Genomic DNA, 25,119 nt, shown 5'->3' on the forward strand with positions numbered 1-25,119 from the left:
TCACGTGAAAGCTGACACGTTTCATAAAATTTCGAGAGGCACGTCGACCAATCGGAAGTGTCGACAAAATTTACGCACAGAAATATCACTGACGTGTCCACGGAGCGGAGTCTACTTCAAGGGTTTATGATTATTCTCGATTTGTACAAGTACATTAGTTGGAAAACAACAGCGTTTAACGAATTGTGTCTTATTACGGTGTATTTGTAAAGCAACGAAATTATGGCAGCAGTATTGAACACATTTGTGAACTCTTTCACTAAGAAATTGTACGTATATCTTTTCTGTTGAATATTTTTTGTCGAATTATGAACATTTCTATCGAGAAGATATTTTTCTCGGATTTACTTTTCTATAGTTTTTACTTTAATATTTTCCTTCCTATTGATTTTTCATTATTATTACATTTATATCGCGATTTCTAAAATACAATGATTTACGATGATGTAACTAGGAAGTCGTTAAGAAACGTTTCGTTTTATAAAAACTGACTGTATCTTTTTTGCGACGCACCTTTGAATAAATTTATTTATCGTGATATGCATTTTTCTCTTATCTGCGTTACTGGTATATTGTGTGACCTTCAAACATATATGTATATTCGAGAACTTCATTAATGTGAATATTTCATGTAGTGAAACTTTTTTTGCGAGCATAGTATGTATGACGTGTTACAAGTAAGTAAGTACATCGAGCGTGAATGTCTTTGTAAAGTTATAATTATACTTTTCTTTACGAATCGTCTTGAACCTTATCTATTTTCTCTTACACCTTTTATTCTTTTCTTAAATCTCATTTAAACTATTAATTTTAGCTATTGCTATAATCTTAATACCACACCCTATCACCTAAGCCCAAAGTCTAAGACTATACTTGATGTATTTATAAAATTTTCCATTTTCCTTACAAAAGATTCCTAAATATATAGAAAATGTGATAAAGATTTATGATTGCAGGGAACCCCCAGTTAGGCAACACTTGAAAAATGTCTATGGATGTCTGTCCATGTCAATGCTATCAGCTGCTGCAGGAGTTTACATTCACATGTTCTCAGAGCTCTTACGGGCCAATTTATTAACGACCGTTGGTACATTGGGTCTGCTTTTTACTTTAATTAATACACCAGACAATGGAAAAAATCAAAAGTTACGACTTAGCTATCTCCTGGGATTTGCATTCTTTTCTGGGCTTGGTCTGGGGCCTTTACTTCAATTGGTTATGAGTGTCAATCCAACTGTTATAGTAACTGCACTGATTGGTAAGTTATTGTTATTTAAATTTATCTTTGAAAATGTATCTTTTATTATTATTATTACATATTGTGATATCATGTTATGGTTATTGGATTACTATTAAACTATATCAATTTTTAACATGATTATCTTTTCAGGAACAATTGTTATATTTGTATCATTCAGTATTTCCTCCCTTTTGGCTGAAAGAGGACGTTGGTTATATCTTGGTGGTACCTTAATTAGCTTGCTGAATATTATGGTTTTGTTTTCATTTGTCAATCTATTTTTACGTTGGGCCATTTTCTACCAAGCCTATTTATATATTGGACTGTTTTTAATGTGTGGTTTTGTTATTTATGATACACAATTGATTATTGAAAAATACCACATGGGTAGCAAAGATTTCATTCTACATTCTCTAGATCTATTTGTAGATTTCATCAACATTTTCCGTCACCTCCTCATAATCCTTACACAGAAGGTAAAAATTAGAAACAATATATACAAATATTATTCTATATGTCATCCTAATTCTTAACTGTTCTAATTCCATTTTGCAAAAAATATAATTAATCAATCCACATATATCTTACTGGTACAGAGAATACAAATTTATGAAAATTCTACTTAGAAAGCAACAAATATTCAATTCTTTTAAGTCCTAACTCATAGCAATCATATTAATCTTCATAAACTTTGAACTTAGTTTTCTCAATATACAAACTAATAGAGATAGAATAGTTAAGAACTAGAATGAAGATGTACAATGTAAATTTCCTAGTATGTGATAAGTGTGGGTTGCTGTGATGAAATGAATGTGAACTAATACTTATTATTCTTTTACTCCATTATAGGAAATATTAAAAGATCAACGTAAACGCAAAGATTAAATGAGAGCAAAGGAAGCTGTAAGATATCATACCATTCAAGTAAATCCATGAACTAGACGTCTTCATCCTATCTATCCATATATAAAACGTATATTTACTATGATAATATGAATTGAAATAATACAGCTTATTCATTACATCGGAAAATTTTTAGGCATACGTTCGCCATAAAAACGCAATGTATTTGTTTAAAATTACTTAGTTATCATTTCTTTTTTCAATTATTTATTAGATTTATATACATGTATACATAAATAGACATAAATTTATTGTACTATATTTTTATCTTTCAATAAACAAAATTTCCCAGCGTTCTTAGTCTTTTTTTTATGTCTAAAAATGGTATTTGTAAATACAAAAAATAATATAAGATTTAGTATTAGAGAATTGAAGTCTTATTTATTAAAATGTAGCTTTACACATATGACGATCATTTACATACGTATATAAAACACAAAAATTACACGTCACACATCGATTGTTGTGAATATATAAAAAATGTATGAGAAAACAAATCGATGGTAATGAAGTGTAACACATGATTTCTGTGTTATGACAAATGTACATACATTAAGATTGTGTACAAATTGTGTACAATACGTCAATAAGTGATTTATTTATCAATCACTTTTTAAATTACATTTAATAAGGGCGCTGACGATCCCTATCTCTGTCTCCTCGGCTGAAATAACACAAGAAAAATTAATGACAATTTGTTACTTTCAATGACACATTTAGTACAACTAAATAATTATAGGAACCAACCCTCCACCGCCTCTCATTGGACCACCTCGTCCGCCCCTTCCACCCCTATCTCCACCACGGAAGCCTCCTCGGCCACCCCTATCTCCACCTCGACCACCCCTGTCACTTCTGAAGCCTCCTCGACCACCTCGATCGCCGCCACGATTTCCTCTTCCACCGCCACTGCTACTACCAGCACCTTCTGGTTTTAGACTTTTGCAGAGGTTACACTGGTCTCTCCAAGCAAAGTTTGTATTACCACATTCTGGATTGGGACACCTGTTTAAACAATATGAAACAAATTTATAAAATATTTAATTTATAGTAGACTATAAATATATATATCATTATATAAAGTGAAACGGTACCTCCAATCTCCTCCACGACCACCTCCATCACGTCGATCATCACCACCACCACCACGATGATGATCATCTCTGTCACCGCCACCTCCGCGGCTCCCAAAACCACCACTTCCACGACCTCGACCACCTCCGCCACGACTTCCACCACTACGATTACCTTGCCAACTGCTCTTGTGCTGGGCAATTTGTACTTTTATAGTTCGACCTTTGAATTCTTTTCCATCAAACCAGTCTATCGCAGAACGCGCGGCATTTTGATCATCATAAGTTACAGTAGCTTCGCCTTTCGATTTACCGGTGTTTTTATCTTTGTACATCCACACTTTGGGTTTTCCTGTCCGCTTGTCATGCTGTACACATTGAAAGATATTAAGGTTAAATGTTTATTTATATAATATACTTTGTGATTACTATCACTATTTGTATATAGTGAAGTAACTTACCTTGATAATACCAATGGCTCCAAAGTGTTGACAAATTTCTTCTTCTGAAATTGAAGGATCCATACCAGATACAAAAATAGTATCTTCTTGTGTAACCATCCCATCGTTGCCACCACCGCGGTCACCGTAGCCCCCTGTAATTTGATAGGAGTTAACATTTCACCTAGCATAGTACTCCTTGAAGTAAGGAATAATACTTGCAAATCTACTGTCCCTAAACCTACTCAAGTCTAAGCTAACAAGTGGAAAACTTTTGTATCGGGTTAAAAACAACTAATAACACAGTACACCTTGGAAGAATGAAATTTTGCAAACCATTTGGAATTTTAATCTAGTATGCTTTTTTTTATATTATAAGAAAATCCCATATAAATACCTCTCCCTAATGTATCCACATTTCATATTTAAGATAATTTTAAAATGGTAAGTAAACTTAAGCACTATTATTTTAAGCAATTAAATACTTTGTTCCTCTTTCTTCTTGTAGTATTACCAATATATTTAAAAGTTATTACTTATTGTAACAATGAAAATGTAATAACTCTTACTTTCTTTAATGACCATTACCCACAAATAGTGTTTCCAAGTGAAAAGAAACTTCTTTTCTATTATTATATACCAAAAATTTTGTAATTTATGTATGTTTAATAACATACAATTACTTTGACATTAGTTTTAGTTCCAGGATACATAAATTTTGTCTTGCCTACTAATAAGTGATATCCCATGACAACACTTAAGCTTTCTTAATTTGTTCATTTATTACAACTCCATTATTTGATATACGTATTATTGTCTTCAATACCTTGTATAAAATTATCAATTCAAAGGCTTTTTTTTTCTGTTCGACCCGTGCAGTAACAAAAGTATTAGTACTCATTGGCCTAACATTCTTAGTAGCATATAACAATATGTAGAGAACACAAGGTTGCAGCTTAACATACAAAAGGGCTGCAACATTATTTTTATTCTTACCATTTCCCTATATTGTATTTTTGGGAAGCCTTGATTAATTAGGGATAGGTAGACATTTAATTCACCAGCTGCCTTTTATATTTGCTTAATATTATCCTGAGTTATATTTTAAAATATTAAGATATTGGAGTGTAAGCAGCACAAGTGCTGATTAAGGGTAAAGATTTTATACCTCTAAATGTTTCTTTTTATATAAAACAGCTCGTATAAAGACATGGTCGTTTTTATACATACACAAATGAAACTTAATGTGCCAAGCGCATAGCGCGTTTGTATTTCAAATTAATATAATTAAATGTGTGTAACCTTTTAAATAAAAAATAACGTTACCTGTTCTTGTTATAAATATTATAATATGTAGAAGCGCATAAAAAATTAACACATTTACTGAAAAAGCAATTGGTGATCAACGCAGCCTTTGTGATGCTGCAGTAAAAAATATTATCACGTATTTTTACACCTTTTTTAAAACTAGATTGCTGAATTCTGGCAGAGTGTTAATTACCAGAGAAAATGAATCCCTAACAATGTTGCATAGCAGCCCTTTCATATAATACGAGTAACCGAGTATTTAGATTTTAAATATTAGAGTGAAAGCTTGAATAGCACCAGACCAGTACAGACAGTCTGGTGCATTTACCTTTGTTATAACCACCACGGCCACCGCCACTGCTAAAACACAGAAGCAGATATACCAATGAGTTGACTCATGGACAGACTGATCGATCGATCGATGCATGGCGAATCAAATGCTGCTCGCCACCTCTCTTCTTGATGTACCTACTGTCTAAATGTCTGTGGTCACTATATTACTTAAAATTACAGATAAGTCCCGTATATCGTCATGTTAGTCCGTTACGTCCGGCATGCAAAAATCGTGTTCTTTTTCTGCATAGCTGTTATTAATAACTTTGCGAGAAATAAATTGGTCAAGACAATCCTGCGTAAGAGATTATCCTATTTGCGTCAAATGTACATGAATCTTCTATCTGAGTATTGACAGAGATTACTACGTATTAATTAATATTTGAAGCATATATATAATAAAATCAGTAGAGTAAAGATGGGAATAAAAAATTATGAATTATATTGGGTAAACAACTGTGATGTTAGTACAACATTAATATCCTATTACGAAAAATAGACAAAATATATTAAAGAAACACCAATATATTCAATAAAACTTCAACTTATATAATAATACTATTTCTATTATATAAACTGCAATCTCTCTGTTATATGAAACTTTAAGCGTCTTTTGATTGTCTAGTCGATAACCCTAAGTAGTACTATTCAGACAACAGTGGCCCCAGTGGCAGTATAAACCGCTTTACAGGTATAATCAATACAAAACCATTATGTATACACATCATATTATCACTTAATGTAATATAAATCAGCATGTACCAGACATTACAACCATCTTACGTCATTTGTCATATACAACCTGTTTATACCTTTACCAGTTATACCTGTGTTAAACCTGTAGGCACACTTCAAACATATTAACGCCCAATGGGCATAAAGCCATTTGCAAAGAGACAACAAGTTTTCATTACTGTCATAAGAATTTCATTTCATACCTTGTTAACTTCAATGAATATATTTACCTCTTCATTGATTAATATTGTTGATATATAATTCAACTTTTTTTTATTCGCCTTATATTTTTTTCGCTTCATTATATATGTATATATAAATAATACAAGAAATAAACTTACTTGTAGCTACCGCCAGAGCGGTCACTGTATCCCCCACGATCTCCATATCTACTGCCACCACCTCCTCCTTGACCTATGTACATAAACATATATATATATATATATGTATATATAACAAATCATATCTTCAAAGTAAAAGTTACATTGCATTTAAATTAGTCATAATATTTAAAATACCTCCACCATAGCCTCCACCAGAACTATTACGATTATAGCCTCCACTGCCTCCACCTCCATGACCATAACTGCCACTATAGTTACTACTGCTACCATTTCCAGAACCACCTCCGCTGCCATAACTATTCGGATAACTGTTTTGATTTTGTGATTGATTGTAGTCTTGGCCACCGCTGGAATTGTAACTGTTGTAACCACTGCCATAATTGCTTCCACTACTTGGTGGTGGTTGACTATATTGATTGTAGCCGCCACCACCACCACCACCACTGCTAGAAGGTGGTGGATACGAAGTATCCTGACCACCAGAAGGTGGTGGCTGACTGTACTGATTGTACCCCTGTTGTTGGTAATTTGAATACTCTAGGACACATATAAAAAATATTAAGCATCATTATAGAATTTGATAAAAAACTTTAATTGTTGTATTAAACTTTAATCAATATGACGCAAAAAATTTAAATTAAAAATTATATTTTAAATTTCAGATTTATTTTTATCATGTACCATTTCATTAGTTAAATTTTTTTATATTTGACATTTTTCTATTAGTAAATGTGTGCTTTGAAACAAATGTAGTTCTTATTTCTATAACTTAAAAATATAATTATAATTTATTCATGGTACTAGCGGTGTAAATCATACTTCATTATGGGTTGAACAAAAAATACGCGGGATAATGCAAATTGTGATGAAATATTACAAAAGTTTAGCTATTATATATAAGATATATATTATAAGAATGGCATTTAAATATCAAATTATGCAAAATGGAGTAAATAAGTAGGACGAGACGCTTGGGATGCCGATCGATAAGTTTACGCAAAAATGTACGGAGTCAGAAAATCAGGGTCGTTAAAATTTGTATCTTAGCCCATTATTTTACATAATTGTATACAATTACTTATATTTAAATATAGTTTCGAATAATAGTTTAATAACGCATTATAAATTAGATAAAATAGTAGAAGGAGCTTTAAACGTGGCAATATAACAAATTATAGTAGCACGCACTATTCAAGAAATTTCTTATTGAAAAGTATCCTCCTAGGTTGATAAAAAACCAATTTTCTGCTGTTGTAAAGAGAATTACAGGTTTTAATGTAAAAATTTGAGGTTTTTTTACTTACGGGTGTCCGTCATTGTGCTTTCCTCCGGCGATCAAATTGCTACACGGTACAAAAAGCGCGTAATGGCGGGAATGAAGCGATTTTCCAACAACGAATCTGAACGAGTCTTCGCTCAATGGTAGAACGGTAGAATTTAGCGTTCCACTACCGGATATTGGCTATACCAACCGGAAGTCTTCTGTAATAGATGGCGTTGCTACTGAGTTGAATTTTAAACTGTTAGTTGACTATAGTAGTAATATTTACAAATTCTTTGAAATTATGTACTGTTATGTAGCAAATGATATTTAATTATCAATGTGATATTTCCAAAACTATTTTGTAAAAGATGTTTCACAAATAATTTTAATATTTTGCCAAAAAATTTCATAAGGGAAAGAAGATAATGAATAGACACCTTTATATTTCATAATTTTTTTATTAATTTCGTATCATAATGCTACATATATCTTAAATTCTCAATACAATGCATGATTTTAGTTTTGCTTTTGAACAAACTTGATAGCATTTTAGGAATCATCATAAAAAACATATATAATACAGTAACATTACTGCTGCCTTCTTTAATATATATATATAATATTTACATCAACAGTAATACACCAATATTTTCATACTACTAATTCGTCCATGTTTATTTATTTATAATTTACCTTATAATTTATTAATAAACTAAATTTATTAATATTTATAAGGATTTGCAATGTTTTTATCAAAACGGCTATTGCTGGAATTAAATTTTGCTCGTGAAAAATTGATAGACTTAATGAATCGAATTGTATATGTTGCAACATGTATGTCTTGTACCTATATATGTAAATATAAATACGTTCCTACATCATTGATTCTATGGTACATACTAATAGTATACAATCTTCTAAGGAAAAAATTTTACATCCTTAAACACAGTAAAAGAAAGACTAAAGTTTTATTATCAAAAATCAGATATCATATTTTGAAAAGCACGAATAATGGAAATAGATTTTATAGTATGTATAACTTCATAATAATCGAAAAATTCCTTGATCAAAAATAATATGTTCATAACTTATATTCTATATAATAATTACCTATACATGTATGTTATTCTTAATGAAAAAGATAAATTTAATTGTTTCTACAAAAATTGTGATGTTAAATCAAATGTTAGATACAAACAGAAAAGGTGAAATTGAAGATCACGAATTGGAATGCTGAGATGGTGTTAAACCACCGCTATATTCAGGGCTGTGTTTTTGTTTTTTTCTCTTTTTCTCTTTCTTACGCTTTTTTCTAGCTTCTTTCTCTTCATCGTGTCGTTTTTGTTTTTTATGCTTTTTCTCGTGGGTATCTGAACCGCCAATATCTGTTGCTGTTGCCTCTTGACCACTAGGTATTTCTCCTGGTTTATGTTTATGTTTCTTATGTTTATTTTTGTGTTTCCTTTGTGGAGCTTGATTAACATAACGATATTGCTCCGGTAGCTACAAAAATATATAAGCTTTTCATGCTTGTTACTTGAATATTTCAATTATTTAAGTAACTTTTTTGTTATAATATAATTGCATTTACTTACAGGACCAGGATGTAAACGAAAACCAGCTAACTGAACACTGGTTAGGGGTATTAAATCTTTTCCTCCTATTGGAGGCTTTTCAATTACAGATCTTAATGAACTGAAATACGAAGTTATAATAATGATTATAGAGTATCTGAAATATATTGTCTAATATGATACATTAAAAATTATATTGGTGTACCTATTATCCAAATGACCAGGTCTATCTATAATTCCAGGTAAATTTGGAAGAAACGATGAAAGTTGTTCTTTTAGTTTTTTCCCACTAAATTTGCTATAAGAATGTTCTAGCCCATAATAGGTCATTAAATTTGTTGCCCCAGTGAGTTCACTTTCTCCTAGAAAATTTTAATAACAAATTATATGTTTGTTTATGATTATAATTATTATGATTTATAATTGTTTAAAACATATCGAAACAAAATATTGATGTACCTGGGGGTTCCTTCATCAAGTAAAATGGCCCACTGTGTACAATGGAAGGATTTTTACCCAGGGAAATGGTTGTCTTAAGAGTCCCTGTTGAATCTTGACGTGAAACAACAGGGGATCGTGCACCCCTGGGTGATGACTTTGGTGAGTATTGCTCCACTTTGCTACGAAACTGATCGCCCATCATCATCCTTTAATTTTACTTCATGACAGCTTCACTATAATTAATAGGCCCTAGTAGAGAGCATTAATGATAGTTAAAACTTTCTTTGGTGAACCGATATATGTTTACACTGTGTAATAAAAGATTCAAACAACTGATTACTATCATAAAATGTACAATGAACACATACTACAAATCACATACTAAGTCTACAATATGTTTAATGTTCTTCTAATTTCCTTTAACTCAATTGTAAAAAATACGTGTAATAACATTACACGTTTGAATTATCACCGCAATCTACTCTTCCATAAACTAAATAAGACGCTAAGTGATAGTTTTATTAGCATCTTGTCTCATTACTTATTTGGTTTCTTATCATTGATTAAGGACAGAATAGATGTGATATCATATGAGATTACGAGACTCCATGTCTCATGTTCTAAAATACCGATCATGCAAAAAATTGGAAGTTTTAGTATTCTATCGTATATGTTATTTATAATTTCATATTAAAATTTCGTTTCAATGCTCGATTATAAATGTGATATCACATTGAATCCATAACGCCGAAAATTACATTAGAACGATAAGACGTTATATATATCAATAAACCTAAACCCCTGAAGTATGCAACACAAAAATTAATTGGGTGTTAAATCTATGTTATTCCTAGTCTATGTTCTTACACAGTATGTATAGAACAGAATTATTATTATTTGTAACGAAGATCTATATTTTCAGTTTTCAAAGAAAAAGTTAATCAAGGTTTTATGTTATTACAATACTTAATTATGCGTATACTGATGTAAACATTGCAGATAAACTTATGTGTGCTAATTTGTCTAAATTCATCATTTCTCCAGGTATCCTCGCTAACCTTAATGAACTATTTCTTTCATCTTCATTTATTATCAAAGCACTGTTAAAAAATATTTTATTTTTTATTCTCTCATATTCATACATGATATAATACATCCGAAAATCTATACTCTGTACATAGTTGTTCCTAGATCAAGACATATACAGAGTATTTATGTATATAGATAAGAAACTATAAGCAAAGGAAACTTATCATAAATTACATGACTAAGAAGTTCGACAAAATTAAAGTACTATATAATTAAAGTTTAGTAAAAAAAATTATAAATTTATATGTTTTATTTGTACTTATTTTTGTCCTTTTCGTATATCTTTTACCAAAAGAAATATCTTTTTATTCATGTCACTTTGATTCTTAAAGAAATATTTGAAGAGTATATGCATGTAAAACATTTTCTTTCGATATATTTTTTCAGTATATTTCTGATTGGTATCTTTTCTTTTTCTATAATTGTGAAAAATAAAAAATGTATGTTATGTAGTACAGAATTTATTTCATATTTTACTTACATAAATTTATTTAAATTACTGTTGTATATAAGTGAACCGTAGTGAATACGTAGTAAGGTTATAGATAAATCTAATTGTTCATAAAATTCTTTATAAAATTGATGGTTAGTATCTTGTGTATTTTTAATTCCTCTGAGAGTAAGTTTTGTATTAATTGTGAAATATTAATATTACAATATATTAAAGTTACATCCATTGGTATATGACCGGTTCTGTTTTTCCGATTTTGTTTGCTCATTTCTTAATAAGATAACTGCATAATTTCAAGATTTAAAACTTAATTTAAAAATGTTACATAAACATTTTATTTTCACAGTTACTAATGTAATCAATTTCAAATTTTCTGTCATAGCTGATATATATAATGGCTTGTGTAAATCCATAAAATCTGTTGTATCTGCACTTTTTACACAAAATAGCTTTAAGAAGTAAACCTAATGAAATTTGATTTGATTTGGCACGAATGAAACAATAGCTCTGCGAAGAAATTTGATTCCATCAATTTTATGAATACTTCTAAATCGATTATACTCATTTATCTGTAATTTACTCATTGTACTCATGCAATATTAATAATTTAATCATAGGAAGGGAAGATCTTCATATGACACTAGTATACAAAGGACTTTTTTTTAACCAATTTTAGATTATTAATTTAGATTAGTAGCGTATTTATCAATGCATAATCATAATGTAAATTTTAGAAGAAATAGAATAAGAAAAATCTGGATAGTTTTTTTTGTAAAGTAATTATCTAGCAAATTGATATATATAATCAATATTTTTTATAATACGAAATATCAATTCGGTTTAACGATTAACTAACCATCTATTGTTTCTGCTTCAATGTTAATGGGTGATTGCAAAGCAATTGAATAAGTTCTGTGTCACTATGCTGAACCGCAATATCCAAACGAGTTAATCATGTCTTCTACAATTGACATCTGCATGCTAAATAAAACCATTTATAAAATTAATATTAGATGCGTCTAACCGTGCTCTCTATTAATTGAAATTGGTGGTTAAGAATTTTCATATTTGAGAGAGCGCTTCTCTTGCCATGTGCACCTGATGAATGGTACAAACTAGTAATTATTTCTAATATTGTCGTTTATCGATTTTGTCGAACTTGCAGGATTGACTATTACGATACGATGTCGTTTACTCATTTATTATAACATTTATTCGACAATGCTCAAAAGAATTTAAAGGTTAATATTAGCACAAATAAAAGAAAAGATGTAGACCCGATCGTAGATCCGTTCATGACCCGATGCACACGAGTGACACGACACCGTTGTAATGTCATAGGTAAGTATGTAGATAGTAGATATGTATGTTTCTAAGTACATAATCTCGTCATGGGCATATATTCTTATGTCCATGGTAATCGTGTAATAGACTGTTGCGATGCCATGCCATGTCGCACTGATACCGCAGCTATATCGCTGTGCGACTCGTCAGGCATCTGTTTCTACATGTTTCTAATTATACAATGTACACCAGAAACATTACGATAACAATATTTAGCAAGGACATGTAACGTAAAAATAAAGCGTTAAAGTATATACATAGTAATAACTGTTTTTAGTATGATGTCATTAGAGATATAAGAATTCAAATCTTAAGCACAATTTATGTTTGGGACATTTTTAACAGTTCATCATTATTCATTACCTTACCAGAAATAAAATATTTTGGTCAGTTATTTTTTGAGGATCAAATTTTTTTGAGCTGCGAAACACCCAGTAGAAATTTTTGTTATCTATACAATTTTTAGAATAGTAGCTTAGTAATTTTCAATAATCATAAAGGGAAATATATGAAGAATATCACACGATGATGTGGATATTTCCTGGATAGTTTTACAATTTATTGTGAATGTATGAGTTAAAAAAACGAGAAGTGTATGTGTAAAATGAGATTTGGACAAGTGAGAATTTGAAGTAAAATATGAATATTAAAGATATAATTTTATGAAGATTTAGCTCTTCAAAGAAAGATTCGGCCCTTCAACCTCAAGATTCAAAAGATTCACCTTAAAAGTAATATATCTTTTTATGCTTCTATGAAGAAGGCATAATGTACCAAGATTTAGGACTAATTTTGCTAAAAACTAATATATTTATCAGTTAGTTAATTAATAACTTGTTAAAGTTCAATGTTGTATGTGAAACATTGAGCACGAATGGGTTAAATAAAGAAAGGCAGATAAAACAATATTCCAGGATGAATGCGCTTATAAGTAGAATATAGTTATTTATTTATTTATTTTTTTTGTTATTTTTTATGATTTAATTTAATTACAATAATGCGTTATTGTTCAATCAAAAGCACCACGGGTTTGAAAAATACTTACGATGCCGAATGATATAACTTTTTGATTTAAAAATGCACACGTAGGTACATATAATTGAATGTTGATATGAAGTTTTACGATATAATACGTATATAATATCCATTTTGAAGTAACATAGTTGACACACAGTTTCGTTTTATTCAGTTACAATAATTTTCATAGTCGATTAGCAATCGGTGGTATATCGTTAACGTTGAAAAAATCTTTCATAAAATTTCGCGACTGTTTCCGAAATACACGCTGCTATAATTTACTCGAATGTTATCATTATCATCTTTCTATAGATCACGATGTCCAATTTTATAATAAATTTGTCACAAGCAAAAATATTTTTTATAATATTTTTTTCTTTAAACGTTAATATTACAATTCAAGATGCTAGAATATATTTCTATAAGATTAACAACAAGAAGTTCAGTAGATCTCGACAATTTTCTTAATTTATCATTAAAATATCGCTTCTTTATTTCTTCTTCTTATGCGTTAGATCTGAATATGCATTAAAAATAGTTTAAATACAAGACAAATTTTAGGAATGATCATTATTTTGATACCGCACAGTAACAATTGAACAGGTTTTTTGGCCGATATTAAATCGTTTTGTCTTTTTATTCCGTCGACTTTAAAAGCCACTTCAGGAATGGTTCCTTGTTCAGTGTAATAATACTACCGATACTACTCTAGCGTCGACGTTTAACAGTTCGTTATTCTTATTGTAAAAAGATATGGTGTCTGAAGATTAATTTGTAGTAAGAATATAGTATCATTACACGATTCGGTATAGGCATCCCAAAAATAAAACGAAATTTCCTTCTTTTTTTTTCTTAATTTGTCAAGGTAGCAGTCACATTACAAAGTAAATAATTCTAATTTTATTTCCTCTTTTTTTTATTACGAAAAATCTCGCGACTGTAATGTTTTACAGTTTAATAGAGTTTCAAGATAATAAATTTGATTCAACAAGAGAAGGAAAATTGTAGCTGTAAAATACGCACAGAATACAATATCTGGAGATATTTTTCAAACAATTATCCGTTAAAATGTTTAATTTCTCAAGTAAATACCTTGTTCGATTGCGAAACATTACGGCGTATCAATGAAACCCAAATCCAAACCCGATTGATTGACATTCCTTTAATCATACACAATATATAATCGATACTTTTCATTATCTATAACATTAATTACATGTTAATAAGTAGTAAATACTGAATCATTCCCTCTTGGTATTACTTAGTCTACGTAATTCTAATTACATGCTAAACGATCGTTAAAAATATATAGCACAAAAGATTTTCTTCGTGCCGATCGTCACGCGTCCAATTGATCGGTCAGTCATCCGCTAGATTTTCCTTTTTCCTACCGTTACAGTATCATATGTTATATTATTATATACGCGTTTCAAGCATATACTGATCAAACAACAAAGAACGAAAAGGAAAAATTACTCAGTCTCCTCGGAACGTTTGCTCTATGGAAGGCCGTGTTTGGTTCGATCGACAAGAACATTAAATGTCACTCTGTGTAGTTTGTATAGATATATTTATATACCTTTTTCTTTCTCTTTTCTTTTTTTTTTACCTTTCTGTATTTTTCTTTTTTTATTTTTTCTGATAATGGTAAGACGATGGATTATCGGTATAACGGTGCTTTACACTTTATATTCGCAGCAGAGGACGAGAATCAAAAATTTCACGTACTCGATAAATCTCATAATTTTATCTTCTTTTAATTTTTTTTTGAATTTGCAAATACTTTCACGATAAGACATTGTTAACATGATGCAACATTATTAATTGCTTTCTATTAATGCCAACTCGTAATAGAAATTACTAGTATCATTCAACAATAATGTTTGTCAAACAACTGGAAGCGATAATCATCGAAGATTACAATCGAGTCGTGAAATTTTTATTTTCGAAAGTTATTTAGTCAGCCGTAGAAGTGAATATCATTGAAATATGCATTGACACTCATCAATACTTCATTGACGATAAATGTTGCGATTATGTATTTTGTACACGGTTAGAAAAATTAATTGACGATCATGTTTAAAGTAAGGGGGGCTTGAGAATTATCGGTCATGTCGGCACGTTGAATATAAGGTATGAATCCAGTAGAAGATATGTTGTTATAACTCTAAATACCGACGATTTCATTGGATTCAAATTGATATTTGTAGTACTCAATATACACCGTGCTTCAATATTTCATGTATTTGTGTACCTTTAACATTTATCTCTTGCCTTTTGCAAAGTAAATTAAGGGGTTGAAATATATAATAGTGGTATAAACAAGCTTGATCGAACTTCAGTTACTTTGTTCATTTTTTCTCAACATATTATAGGTATATGTATATATATTTATAACAAGATATACATATCCGTAGATGTGAAACGTAATGAGAAAGTTATAAAATATTTTCAGCATCATCTTTCGCTCTAAATTTTGCTAAGAAATCATCTACCTTTCTCTAGGTCTCCGAATTAGAAGTATCGTTTCATCTTTTCATTTCATATTAATCATTTTCTCATACCTACTATGTTTATCTATCAGATCTTGTGCTACGCCTATCTTCGAGCTAATTCATGAAAAAAACTATTCGTCGTCTTTCTCTCTTTTTAATCAGTCAGAAAAGTCATGAACCAAGTTTGAGGGTAATTTGATTCGAGTAACTACGATTGTTCTAACGATTTCAGTCATCGCGCGGGCTGTGCCTTTTTCTTGCGCCTTGAAGTTTCATCGGTTTCTGCGGAAAAATACAAGAGTACACTGAAACCAAAGACGCTTCTATACCCATCGGCTTCTCTTAATACTTTTGAAGGATTTCGAAAGATGTTGAAAAAATATTACGCAAATTTTTCTTCGTTACTCATTTCGATGATTGATGACCACACGATTAAGAAGTTAATCAAAAGAACTATTGTCTCTTCAGCAGACTCTTGTAAACTATGAATAGTCTTTCTGAGCACCGTATTTGTTAAAATAAGTGTAGTCTTTCTCAAGCACGTACCGCTGTGTTCATAATAAAGACAGAATAGTCAAATGAAGAAGACGTCAGAGATGGAACATTCGCCAAGAAAGCCCAAAATTTTTGTCTGGTTCCTCTTTGCGTATACATGAGTCCGAAAACATCAGTTTGTTTACCCTCTTTCCGTGTTTCATTGATAGGATCTTTCACTTTCTTCAAATACATTCTCGATAGTTTCGTGCTAATTTTGTTGCCGTTCGTCGAGTTGATATCGATTTAGTAGATGAGATGGTGTTGGTATGGATATCCCCGTGATTGGGGATTTATTTGAAACTGAGCCGCGTTGGAGTAAGGATCGTACGTCTGTAAAACGAATGAAATACCAATACGATTCTAAATCGAAGAATTTTAGAAATTTTATTATAAGTATAAATATACTTTATATTTCTCGGGATCATTTATTTGTAGATTAATGAATTGTTTCTAGAGTTCATCGGATGTATTACCTGCGAGCGTTTCCTGGAGACCATAAACCTTTTCTCAGGGGTATTATAGTAAGTCTGTTGAGGATAAACTAAACCAAACTGAGGACTGCCGTATTGAGAAGTCGCATCATATTGTTGCCCGTACTGATTCTCATATTGTTCGTAATAACTGGATGGATGAGTACGAACGATTCCAATATCTGCCGGTGATAAAGACTCTACGCTGTAATGTCGAGGGGGGTACGCCGAAGAATCCATCCAAGGAATGACTTTGCAAAGTTATAATTCAAAATGTTAAACATATCAAAACAGTATCAATACATTCAATTTAAAAATATTTTTGACTTACTGTTTCGAGGATCTTCTTCCTCAAGAAGGTTGTCTTCATCGTCTACATTTTCATATTCATCGTTCATATATTTATGCCAGTTTCTACGAAGATATTTTAATTGAATTAAAATCCAGGATACTTATATTGTTTACAGTTAATGGCACATATGTATATTATTATTACCGCTTGTGGCGTTCATTTTCCCAGAGGGAGAGGAGTGTTAAAACATCTTGCGGGTCAATATCCAATTCTCTCTTAAATCGTGGTTCCTGATAAATCGGGACGCTGAAAATCCAACATTCATGTTTGAAACATATTTAAATAAAAAAAATTAATTTGTAAAATCATATATATATATGTCGGAGATGAAAGAACACCGGAGCCTTCCTTTGGAACTTTGGAAAAATCCCGTAATATTGTAATCTAGATTCTACCATAGCCGTAATTAAACAATTGTCATACAATCCGATTGTATTTATTCGAGATTTGTAACAGTGAACTTGGGCTCGAGCCGACAATCAGTCGCCAACGTAGCCGCGGTCAAGAGATGGACCTTTGTCTAACAAAGGTATGGAGTAACAGTATAGCTCTCCTTAAAAGAAATAGTTGTAGGGATACTTGACAGTAGACATTCCAACGGTCTCTGTCCCGTGGCTCGCCACACGCAGACCCTATTCTCTGGGTAAGATGTTTGCCAGATGTCGATGCGTCTCCGTAGTGCGTGTTCAGCTAGCCTGAGGACCCGTTATAAATCTTAAGATTTAGTTAACTAAAGTCCTTCAAACAGACAAACAGTCTTTGTCCCAACTACGAGAAGATAGGGGAAACCTACTTTCTCACGAACGACGCTTCCCGCTAGCAACTTTTCCTCAAGGGCGGCTAGCATCCTTTTCTAACCACCGATATGGAAATTGACCAATTAACAGCAACGTCAATTTCCCTCACCTTCTGAACGAAGGCATCGCTCCACGAATCCGATGATCTCGTGCCCTTAGACACACCCCGTCATAGTNCTTCTTTCGTGCGATCTCATTGACGAGAAGAAATAACGTCTTTACGATCAGTGAATAATTCACGTTTTGTTAACCAAGAGTCGGACTTAGATTTTGTGAGAGCGTACATCTATTATCCCGTTGACCGCGGATTCGTTATCGAACCCAGGATCATTGTCATTAGCGTCTCGAGTATCTAATTACCACGGTTACTTGTCGATATCTGTAACAATCATATTTGCTCTAGTCAATATCTTCTCTATTGCATAACGACGATGTCTAATCACAACGAAGATTCGTTTCACGCCGTTAACCCCAACCCTAATCATAACGCCAACCCGATATATATATATATATCTTCGGATAGAGTTCTCATTGATATTCGGATAATCTGGCAGTTATTCGAGGTTCGTATTTCTGAACAATATCGATTTTCTATGGAGGTTGAGTTTAAAGCGCATTTATTGCATGTAATGCAATCATGCGTGCACAGTATCATTGAGCATCAGTACGCGAGGTACGTTGAATGGAAAAAGCTGGCAAACAAAAGGACTATACTGAGCCGCCAATACGACGCGAGGAGGAGATTGCACTGCACGCGTTTGCGCTGATAGGATTTGTCCTAGGTCAGGTCCGCCGAGCATGCTTGGTACATCCTCTGTTGTGGATGATCGATATGACGAAACAGGCTAATATCATCAGCTGATTGGTTGGCCATATGCCAAAACGATTTGACTCGTCAGGTGGTTTCATTCAGCTTTTTCATTTACTTCTTTGGTATTATACATTTATGTAAGATAAACAAAGAACAGGGAAACTGTTCGAAATGTATCGTGAATACCTTTTTTAACATGGCGGGAAATTGAACAGAAAAAGATACAGATCAAACAAACCATAACGTTAAAAATAATTGATTTCGACTAATTAATTCGAAATTTTAATTGATCTATGGAAAAGGACGAAAGAAATAAAATGATTCGTGGACATCTGGTCGAAAGTTAATGATTCTAGGTTCCATATTTTGCATATCCAAAACCTGAACTTCTATTTTTCGAGTTTCCGATAACAATAGTATCTATTGTTAAGTTGAATCTAGTTTGAATTTAGTTGGTTGAATATAAATTCCGGACAAACTCCGTGAATTACTGCACGTCATGGAGTCGGCGCTAACTAGGAGCCTATTCTCGTCAGCTGATTGGCTAGCGATATGTCAAGTAATAGTCAAGTCTGACCTAGTTTTACTAGCTGGTTCCATTCAACTTTTCGTGGACCCAACCCTTGGAAAGCTACCCATTGCGTCATGAGTATCGAACGTCTCGATGACTGCGCCAAACTGTGCATATAATACGTATTCGTACATCGCTGTGAGAGAATTCGCACGTTCTCGTGAACGTGAGCAGTTTATTGGAAAAATTTTCAGCTGACGCGATCACTTTGTGGGACATATAAAACCTTTTTCGAGGATAACTTTTTCTTCGTACTATATGTACATACTACGTTATTAGTTCTTGCAACCGTTAAGTTCGTTACTTCGATTATCGCTTGCAAATTTTAATTAATTCAATTATATCATAGAGATATATAAAATCCGCTAACGATATAATCTTTATACTTTACTAACTTTTTCCTTATTAATGTGAATATAATTCAATTAATATTTAATATCGAATTTTTGTATCTTTTTTTATTGCTGAAATGTAACTCAAGTACAATATTTAAAATGTGCTATATCCAACAGAGTGAAAATTGCTGCCTTCTGTCACATTGATTTCGCAATACCTGCAAATTATTCCTCCTTTTTCCTTTGATGCCTTGACAACCAAGGAAATTGATATAGAATTATTAAGCCCGATAATAAAATCTTATTACCAAAAGCCAATTGGTCGTAAAAGTCATCTTTTATACTAAAAAGTAGAAAAACAACTTATAATCAAATATTATAATTACGCGCAATCTACAGAATTGCCTACTTTTAAATCATTTTTTTCTGTGTAATGGAAATTAGCTCGTCCATAAATGTATATTAGCATACATGTGCACAAAGTGACCTGTGACATTTATTTACAGGTCAGGCGATTCACACTTGTAACTACGCTTGAGAGTAAAAATAAAAGTTTGACGTAAGGAACTTCAAAGTAATTGATCATTCTATGACGTATCGTACAGCGTCGTCGTCTACGTCACTTACTTAACGATGACGATTCTATGTAAATGCTATAAATACCATCGATAGCCTTCGTTACGGAACTATCGACTTCCGATTTGAATCGGAACATCTAGAGGTTCCTTATACTATCGAATGTATATATATATATATATATACATATATATATATATATATATATATATATATATATATATATATATGTAATCTGTTGTTGAAGAAAAGAGAAGTACAAAGAAGAAAGAAAAATATCGTGTTTATATTTTACAATTATTTTATACTATTTTATGTGTATATATAGTTTTTCGTTATAGCCTAAAAATTATTGTAGATCAAGGCAGGAGAAAACCAATCCTATATGCTCTACAGATCAACTTCGATAACGACAGCTTCTCGAAGTCGTATTGAACCGGCTTGGTCGTCAAGTCCACCGCCGTTTCTGCCGAGGGCAACGCCCTCGCCAGCCCTCTCATCCCCATTCAGAAGAAACGTCGAAGAAAAAGAGGGATGTTCTGAGCAAGAGGGCGGGAAGGGTGAGTTCTCGCAGGGGTGGGAATTACAGACTGGTTACCAAGTCGATTCACTCTGCCCGAGGCAGCTTGTTCTACAGGTGAATTCGCCCTAACACATCCTAATCTCATCTGCGTAAAACGCAATCGTCAGACAATAGAAGCAATATGATATAAATGTCTCGTAAACGATATTTACAACTTGACGAAATTCTAAGCTGACTGAAGGAAGTAGATAGTATGACAATTGATCGAACAATCGATGAATCAGATTTATAATTTTCTTTTTCCTTTATTTTCTTTTTTTCCGTTTAATAATAATAGTCAAAAAATTAATACGATTGACTCACCTTCTCTTTACTTGCACCTGCATAGATTGCTGAGTAGATGTTGGAGACTGGAAGGAGGTGGTTGTGGACGGTTTCATGGTGGTAGATCCGGTGACTGTTGATTTCTCGGATCTCTTCCGACGATCATCGTTCAAGTAGTAACGAGAGTACGACGGAACATCCCATTGAGGCATGTCATATCCAAATTCGTTCATCAGGATTTTTCCATATCCGCTGAAACAGAAACAGAAATAAGTTATACATTAATTAATACTCACTTTGATGAGAAATTTAAAAAATGAACTATTTTAATTTATTGAGAATACCTACTCGTAGTTTCTATCAAACGGAGAAAAGGAATCACGGTTGTAGAGAGCGTTGTTAGGTGCATTAGGATGAGATGGTTTTTCTTTCTCAGTAAGGGCTGCTTTCAATCCACCTAGTCCTGATGCAGCTAGAGTTCCTTAGATTAAAAGATTAATTATAAATTAAAATAGTTACAAGGTGTTAAAAATAATTGAAAATGGTTACTCATTACTTATACTTACTCTTTTCTACGGCAGACGAATAAGATGAGCTTGGTTTATTCTCCGGCTGACGATTTTGTTGGTTGCCGTACATCAACATTTCCTGTGCCCGTTTAGCTGAAACCAAAACGTTTTATTAGTGAACAAATCATTAATCGTGTTGTAAATTACAGAAAACATAGTATGCTTTACGTTTTGGTCTCATTGTTTGTTCAGTCTTCTTTGCATCCTCTGCCAGATTCGTTGGCAAAGGTTGTGCTACCACGAAGAGGGAATATAGAGTTAGTAACCACACCCAGTCACACATGATCTGAAAAAATTGATTGGTCCATTATTGACCTAAACTTTGGTTAACTAATCTGTGAGATTTGTTAAAAAGATGAAATTAAAGATTTCTTTATTGATTATGCACAAAAGTTTATTGACCCTTTAATCAAATGTGAAATTGATTAAGGGTGCAGTTAGAAGAAGTATGGTTGCTATAAAGCATTCTCTTCTTGTACAGATCGAAGTTTACACCCCTTACAAGTGGAGGTAAATGAAGATAGCAGGTCACTATGAAAGAAGCTTAAATGTCACATAATGCGAAATGTCAGGAATCTATTTCCATTGCATGTAAAAAATTAACGGACATACATGTCGGAAGTTCGATAGGAAATTGTAAATGTTTGTACGATTTCGTGAAGATTTAAATCCATAAAGATGATAAGTCTTTCTCTTGAAGAATAGTCGATAATTCAATATTTTTTCCGTTAAAGTAACAATTTAAATTACATTCTACTGCAAATAATAGTATCTAATTTTTCGTAATTTTGAGAAAATAATAAATTTCTTAATAGCGAAAAATAAATTAAATTTGGCAGCAGTCTGAAGAATAAACATGAATCAGTTGCGTGAAGTAGAATTAATTGTAGTTTATCGTTTATTAGTATGTTTCATGGGAAGTGAACTGGAATCTCACTTCAAAACAGATTCTGGAATCTCTATAGTCTTAGCAAATAACACTGATAATTCAATTACGTGTGCTTTCCAACATACACGCAATCAGCTTACGTCGATACACGAGAGTTTTCGCTAATTAGATATGCAATTAACTAAATCTCAGCAAAGGTAGTGGTAGCTTCGAAGCTCATGACTCATAATCAATTACTCGTTATAGACATTCCATTAGTTTGAAATGTCAAAGTTTAAAAGGATGTTTTAATCATATATATATATACATACGTAATGTAAATATTACACGAAAAATTCACTCGTTCGTATTACTTTTCCGTTTCATCTTTGTTATCTTCATTTTAAAAAATATCATATATTCTGTGATAATTATTCTCTAAGCTTAATAAATGCAAAAAAGAGTTTATGATATGATGCTAGTGATAGCATTGAACAATTAAATCTGGCCAGGAAATAAAGTTAAACCGGATATAGTAGACCCAGAAATCGCACACTTGTTGCGTCTAGAAATACTATAGTCATTTATCGCGTTTGTATACGCGTCTATGCAACTCGCAATTAAAAATACATTTCATTGACTGTGCTTTCATTGACAAATCCAGACGCATGTATGGTATTAATATTACTTGCCTCGATAAAATATGTTTTAACAATTTTCACGAATTTTTAACAAACAATCTAACGCTTTAAAAATTATAGACCCATTTCAAACATGTTATAGTTTAAAGATATCTTCAAATTAAAACTATTAAATGTACGCGTGTATGAAACAAAATTCTAATGAAACTTTAAATCAGATTAAATTTTTATCTTTAGAACTAAAGTTCGAGGAAATATAGTTATATCGCTGATAAGAAATCGTCGTGATCGAACAATCTCTATTCTTACCCTCCTATTTATACCCGTACAATTTTAGCGGGTCTTTATCTTACGAAAGTTGGCCAATTAAATCGATCGAAGGATCACTGTCGTAATTCAAATTTCAAGCAAAAATATTAGTATTCGAAAGGGCCAGATGTAACAATTGAAAGATAGGTTCCTTCACCTTACTTAACGTTGACTATTCTCTTCGTTCTAGGTCTCTGGTCAGTCTTCTAAGATTTCTTCTTACGGGAGCGTTTCTCCAAAAGATGCAGAGAACTAGTGAGTTCGGTTGATCAACGTAGAATGAACGTCGAGGCTGAGCAGGACGACTAGAAAACTGGCGGAGGGTACGGTCGATCAACCACCCCCACCTTGGTGGGCGAGCACCCCTACCCTGAAAGCAACCCCTACCGCGTCTCTACGAAGTGATATGACGTGCACACGCGCACGGTTATATGGACATTCTACGCGGAACATGTACACACTCCCATTGTGCCACAAAATACGTCTGCCCACGCGATGACCCGACCAGATCCTCAGGCTATCCTTGAAATCGTCTCTTATGTCACATCTTGGCCGCGTATTAGATCTTCAGAATTCGCCGTTTAAAGAGGAGAAGTCTTCTAGTAATTTTTCGGTGGCATCTTGTTTCGATTAAGCCTAATTCTACTTAATAAAACCGGCATCGTATAATGTCTTCTAGATTTTAAGGAAGTTTTATTTAGGGAACTTTTATGATTGGATGATTTAATAGAATTTTTTACATTGTTTATAGCAGTACATAAACAGGTGTAGATAGTTTTACACAACAGGGATATTTAGCTTTCATTGAGGAAAGCAGGATGAGGCATAATCCCTCTTAATTAGAACGTGTTCTCTCAAAGTCAATGTTGTGACCGAAATTCATTCGATCTTTGAAGGAAGAACATTTTCCGAGCAATATCGTGGATCGTTTTTTCTTGGTCCTCGTCGCAAATCCGTACTTTCTTTTGTCTCTCGAACGCAAGCGGTGGAGTGGTGGGCTGTACAGGAGGAATTGTAGCACCGTTTTCCGTATTCAGTCCCCGGCCACTTTTCTTCAGCCCCCGCAACAGGCCAAACGCCTACGCCATCGTATAACGCCCACGAGCACCCAACGCCCACACATATTTTCCATGGCGTATGAAAGAAAGAGGGAGGGTTGGGAAGGAGAAGAGAGATCAACCGAAGTGCGAAATTTTCTTTTCTTCTCCTCAGCGTCATGCTGACGTTCACATGTTCTTGCGACGAAGTATTTATCATTAATGAAGATTTTTGAAATATTTACGATGTCATATCCTTGGTCAAGACGCTCTTGAATCCTGTCATGTTTTCTTCATCTTGTCAAGATGTACTTCTCTCATGAATGATCAAGAATTTGACGTGTTCGA

The 25,119-nt window shown here is 32.6% G+C and overlaps 4 protein-coding genes across 9 annotated transcripts; 1 reads left to right on the forward strand and 3 right to left on the reverse strand.

The window, feature by feature from the left end:
- Window positions 1-77: 77 nt before the first annotated feature.
- Window positions 78-2,404, forward strand: LOC122572699 (probable Bax inhibitor 1). Its single transcript, XM_043738025.1, has 4 exons — window positions 78-269; window positions 957-1,258; window positions 1,391-1,716; window positions 2,090-2,404. Exons 1-4 carry the CDS (start codon window positions 223-225, stop codon window positions 2,123-2,125), a joined length of 711 nt encoding a protein of 236 aa, XP_043593960.1. The 5' UTR covers window positions 78-222; the 3' UTR covers window positions 2,126-2,404.
- Window positions 2,405-2,497: 93 nt separating this feature from the next.
- On the reverse strand, window positions 2,498-7,836 carry LOC122572698 (RNA-binding protein cabeza-like). Of its 3 annotated transcripts, none has more exons than XM_043738022.1 (8): window positions 7,681-7,836; window positions 6,551-6,913; window positions 6,374-6,446; window positions 5,293-5,321; window positions 3,678-3,811; window positions 3,238-3,584; window positions 2,891-3,148; window positions 2,498-2,807 (listed from the first exon to the last, which is right to left on the reverse strand). In XM_043738022.1, exons 1-8 carry the CDS (start codon window positions 7,691-7,693, stop codon window positions 2,768-2,770), a joined length of 1,257 nt encoding a protein of 418 aa, XP_043593957.1. In that variant the 5' UTR covers window positions 7,694-7,836; the 3' UTR covers window positions 2,498-2,767. The 3 variants fall into 3 exon arrangements, with proteins under 3 accessions (XP_043593957.1, XP_043593956.1, XP_043593958.1); XM_043738021.1 differs by having other exon boundaries at window positions 5,293-5,324; XM_043738023.1 differs by lacking the exons at window positions 5,293-5,321; window positions 7,681-7,836 and having other exon boundaries at window positions 6,551-6,896.
- Window positions 7,837-8,078: 242 nt separating this feature from the next.
- LOC122573100 (mediator of RNA polymerase II transcription subunit 19) lies at window positions 8,079-10,385 on the reverse strand. Of its 4 annotated transcripts, none has more exons than XM_043739054.1 (5): window positions 10,038-10,385; window positions 9,674-9,904; window positions 9,420-9,576; window positions 9,236-9,335; window positions 8,079-9,143 (listed from the first exon to the last, which is right to left on the reverse strand). In XM_043739054.1, the coding sequence occupies exons 2-5, from the start codon at window positions 9,858-9,860 to the stop codon at window positions 8,859-8,861; spliced, it is 729 nt and encodes a 242-aa protein (XP_043594989.1). In that variant the 5' UTR covers window positions 9,861-9,904; window positions 10,038-10,385; the 3' UTR covers window positions 8,079-8,858. The 4 variants fall into 4 exon arrangements, with proteins under 4 accessions (XP_043594989.1, XP_043594990.1, XP_043594988.1 ...); XM_043739055.1 differs by having other exon boundaries at window positions 9,674-9,963; XM_043739053.1 differs by having other exon boundaries at window positions 10,024-10,385.
- Window positions 10,386-13,471: 3,086 nt separating this feature from the next.
- LOC122572772 (prohormone-2-like) lies at window positions 13,472-25,115 on the reverse strand. Its single transcript, XM_043738207.1, has 9 exons — window positions 23,892-25,115; window positions 22,085-22,202; window positions 21,914-22,009; window positions 21,696-21,828; window positions 21,387-21,599; window positions 17,555-17,656; window positions 17,390-17,472; window positions 17,062-17,309; window positions 13,472-16,918 (listed from the first exon to the last, which is right to left on the reverse strand). Exons 2-9 carry the CDS (start codon window positions 22,197-22,199, stop codon window positions 16,832-16,834), a joined length of 1,077 nt encoding a protein of 358 aa, XP_043594142.1. The 5' UTR covers window positions 22,200-22,202; window positions 23,892-25,115; the 3' UTR covers window positions 13,472-16,831.
- Window positions 25,116-25,119: the final 4 nt, after the last annotated feature.

The sequence above is a fragment of the Bombus pyrosoma genome, linkage group LG11 (genome assembly GCF_014825855.1).
Source record: "Bombus pyrosoma isolate SC7728 linkage group LG11, ASM1482585v1, whole genome shotgun sequence".
In the NCBI taxonomy this organism is placed as follows: Eukaryota; Metazoa; Arthropoda; class Insecta; order Hymenoptera; family Apidae; genus Bombus; species Bombus pyrosoma.

Bases quoted from the DNA above. Each gene is read 5' to 3' on its own strand.
- LOC122572772 (XM_043738207.1), bottom strand. From the start codon at position 22,199: ATGTGTGACTGGGTGTGGTTACTAACTCTATATTCCCTCTTCGTGGTA. The intron at 21,829-21,913 runs GTAAGTATAAGT...TTTTAATCTAAG, and splicing joins TTCGTCTGCCGTAGAAAAGA to GAACTCTAGCTGCATCAGGA. The intron at 17,310-17,389 runs GTAAGTCAAAAA...AACTTTGCAAAG, and splicing joins GGAAGAAGATCCTCGAAACA to TCATTCCTTGGATGGATTCT.
- LOC122572698 (XM_043738021.1), bottom strand. The intron at 6,447-6,550 runs GTATTTTAAATA...TTATGTACATAG, and splicing joins TGGTGGAGGCTATGGTGGAG to GTCAAGGAGGAGGTGGTGGC. The intron at 3,812-5,292 runs GTAAATGCACCA...ATCAAATTACAG, and splicing joins CCGTGGTGGTTATAACAAAG to GGGGCTACGGTGACCGCGGT.
- LOC122573100 (XM_043739054.1), bottom strand. From the start codon at position 9,860: ATGATGATGGGCGATCAGTTTCGTAGCAAAGTGGAGCAATACTCACCA. The intron at 9,577-9,673 runs GTACATCAATAT...AAAATTTTCTAG, and splicing joins CTTGATGAAGGAACCCCCAG to GAGAAAGTGAACTCACTGGG. The intron at 9,336-9,419 runs GTACACCAATAT...TTCGTATTTCAG, and splicing joins CCTGGTCATTTGGATAATAG to TTCATTAAGATCTGTAATTG.
- LOC122572699 (XM_043738025.1), top strand. From the start codon at position 223: ATGGCAGCAGTATTGAACACATTTGTGAACTCTTTCACTAAGAAATT. The intron at 270-956 runs GTACGTATATCT...TTATGATTGCAG, and splicing joins AACTCTTTCACTAAGAAATT to GGAACCCCCAGTTAGGCAAC. The intron at 1,717-2,089 runs GTAAAAATTAGA...ACTCCATTATAG, and splicing joins TCATAATCCTTACACAGAAG to GAAATATTAAAAGATCAACG.